This window comes from Otolemur garnettii, unplaced genomic scaffold (assembly GCF_000181295.1).
Source record: "Otolemur garnettii isolate 467f Iridium unplaced genomic scaffold, OtoGar3 scaffold00016, whole genome shotgun sequence".
NCBI lineage: Eukaryota > Metazoa > Chordata > Mammalia > Primates > Galagidae > Otolemur > Otolemur garnettii.
In genome coordinates this window covers 8869490-8872301 of record NW_003852411.1, presented here as the reverse complement: position 1 = coordinate 8872301, position 2812 = coordinate 8869490, and the positions used below count along the sequence as shown (strand labels likewise).

The window sequence follows — 2812 nt, the reverse complement described above, 5'->3', positions numbered from 1 at the left end:
GTATTAAATGGCTCTTTTTCTTTGGAATTGGTCAGTGAGAAATACTGGAAAGTAAACAAACCCATGGAACTTTATTACGCACCCACAAAGGAGCACAAATAAGCCTTTAAAACCATTCTGAGACTGAACTTTTTTATAGCTTATTTCTTTAATATTAAAGATGTACTGTCATTACTTTTATGGACAGATCTTGGATATGTTGTTCAGTTTTCTTTCTGAGCCAGACTTGTTTACACTATTCAGATCTTTTTCTCTTAATTTAAGATAGCCTCTATGGAAGGGACTGCAGTTATTCAGTACCTTTTGTTCCTTTAAAAAATAATTATCTAAGTTGTATTCACGAAGTGTGGTTCCATTGGAGTACCTTTTGGACCCAGGAATTTTTCATAGTTCTGTATTCTTTAGAACAGAATTGGTTCGGTTGGCCATCCTTTTCCCTGTCCCCTCAAAAGTTTTTTAGGCTTAAAGAATGTTAAATAATATGTATTCTGACTTTTTTTCCCTGGAGTCATGTATATTTATAGTTTTCTATATAAACTGTAGTATCTTCATGAAGAAAGACCAAGGCTCAAATTTACTGTGCTAAACAATTCTCATAGGATTGTCCCTTTCATGGTATTTTCCTCCATAATATCTCATTTTAAAAAAGGTTCTTTATGAACTTAGTGTCCATTGTCATGCAATGTTATTTTTTTTTTTCCATTCTTTTTCCCTATAATTTTGGAATTTTTGGTCTTGGAAAGAATCAAACAAAATCTTAAGTTCTGTGAGAACTTAATTCATTGACAGATTTTGCTAAAGAAAGAGAAATTAAATTGGTAGTAATATGTAGTCCTCAAATGTATATTTAGGAGTGCTTTTTTTGTATTCTGCTGTCACTTCAGTTCCTTTATTATGCATTTGATGTTTTTCCTATTAAAATACCAGAGATAAGGAGATATTTTGCACTTTAGCCTTGATGAAAGTACAAGATATGTTCAAAGCTTCCCTGATTCTTTTCTTACTGACAGCCACATGAGTTTCAAGAATAACATGGCACACGGAACAGTGGAGAAAAGTTTGCTTCCATCTGAAAAGTGTGTTTAGCATTTTGTGTTGCTATATCAGTTTATAAACCTGGTGCTCTGCTAATTACACTCCAGAAGCAGGTTAATGGAGCTTGAGCCCTGCCTTGATAGGTAGTGAAAGATAATTCTATAGAAGAATGCCAGTCGAAGGGTAAAATCACTGGACTCTTAATTTTTATATTTGAGAGACAGTGTTGGATGTTTGGGAAGCAGAAGGCTGTATGCTGACAGGTCAGAAATAAGATCAACCTGTGTGTTAATTTTTGTCCTTGTCCTGATTCTAGGTGTGTTTCCAAGTTTATATTATCACAGTATTTAAAAATACATGTTTGCATTGAAAAAGTAGCCCCAAAGCATTTTAGATAGGAGGGAGTAGAGCTTCAGTACCATTGTAACTAAAGTCTGTCCAGTCATTGTAAATATATCTGTCAGTTTTGACAGATTGGGGCCAGCTGATGTTTTAAATCTTTAAGCCCAATATGAAAACTTAAAAGCTTACTCAATTTTTTACCGTTTTATTGAAAATATTTACAATCTGTTTTTACAGGTTTTTTTGTAATCCGTGCCATGACATTTGAAAACCACCAAAAGTCAAGGGAACTTTTATATTCAATTCCTTTTCTGGTGTAATGTTAAGTTGTATAGATTAATGCATGCCCACTGAATATAACCCTGGTTTTGTGATAAAACTGCTTAGATTTTGTTGGTGACATTAGATTAGTGGTTGCATTAAATAACTACATTCCCTTTGTGATTACTGAAATTTTGTCCTTAAGCAAAGAGTTATTTGTGAATATAAGCTTTGTGTTTAGAGAATGTATGTGTTTCTATCTGTCAGTATGGGAGGATATAAACTGCATCATTAGTGAAGTCAGTGGATGTGTAATCCTTTGTGAAATGCAATTAGAGGTATTATTTGATTAGACCATTGTGTGAGAGAGAAAGTGTGTGTGTGTGTGTGTGTGTGTGTGTGTGTGTTTTGGAGGACAATATTTCATAAAATATTATCTAAGTAATTTCTAAACACTTTCTCACTTGAACAAAAGGTTCACCAAATGTGAAAGCTTTTGGATGATATACTATTGTTTCTAAATTTTTTATTGTAGCAGACACAACCAAATTTGCCATTTTTAAGTGTTCAGTTCAGTGGCATCAGGTATCCTCAGTAGTTTGTGTGCTGATCCCCATTATCTGCTTCCAATACTTAGTTTTTCCTATTCTCAAATAGAAACTCTACATGCAGTAAACAATAACTCCCAGTTTACTCCTTTCCCTGGCCCATGGTAACCTGCATTCTTTCTCTTTGAGTAGCTTAGATGCCTCATACATATGCAATCACAAATTGTTTTCAAAGTTCATGCATCTAATAGCCTGTATTGGAATTTCATTCATTTTTATGGCTGACTAGTATCATTATATGTGTGTATACACACATACACCATTTTATTGATTCATTCATCAGTTGCTGAACACTTAGTTTGATGGACACATTTTGCTTTTGTAAATAGTACTTCAGTGAACATCACCGTATGAGTATTTGAGCTTCTGCGTTTTGTTCTTTTGGATATACACTGTAGTGGCAATGCTGGATCATATAATTCTGTGGGGTTTTAAATTATTTTTGAGACAGAGTTCGCTTTGTCAGCCAGCTGGAGTGCAGAGGTGTCTTCGTTCCTCACTGCAGTGTCCAGCTCCTCTGCTCAGGTACTCCTGCCTCAACCTCCCGAGTAGCTGGGACTCCAGCT

The 2812-nt window shown here is 34.7% G+C and overlaps 1 protein-coding gene across 1 annotated transcript in view; it reads left to right on the top strand.

Annotated features, from left to right (window-relative positions):
- The window catches only part of RNF2 (ring finger protein 2), a 17211-nt gene extending 17022 nt beyond the window's left edge, over positions 1 to 189 (top strand). Inside the window, exon 5 of the mRNA XM_023510806.1 lies at positions 1 to 189. Within this exon, the coding sequence (XP_023366574.1) occupies positions 1 to 102 (102 nt within the window). The 3' untranslated portion in view covers positions 103 to 189.
- The last annotated feature ends 2623 nt before the right edge of the window (positions 190 to 2812 follow it).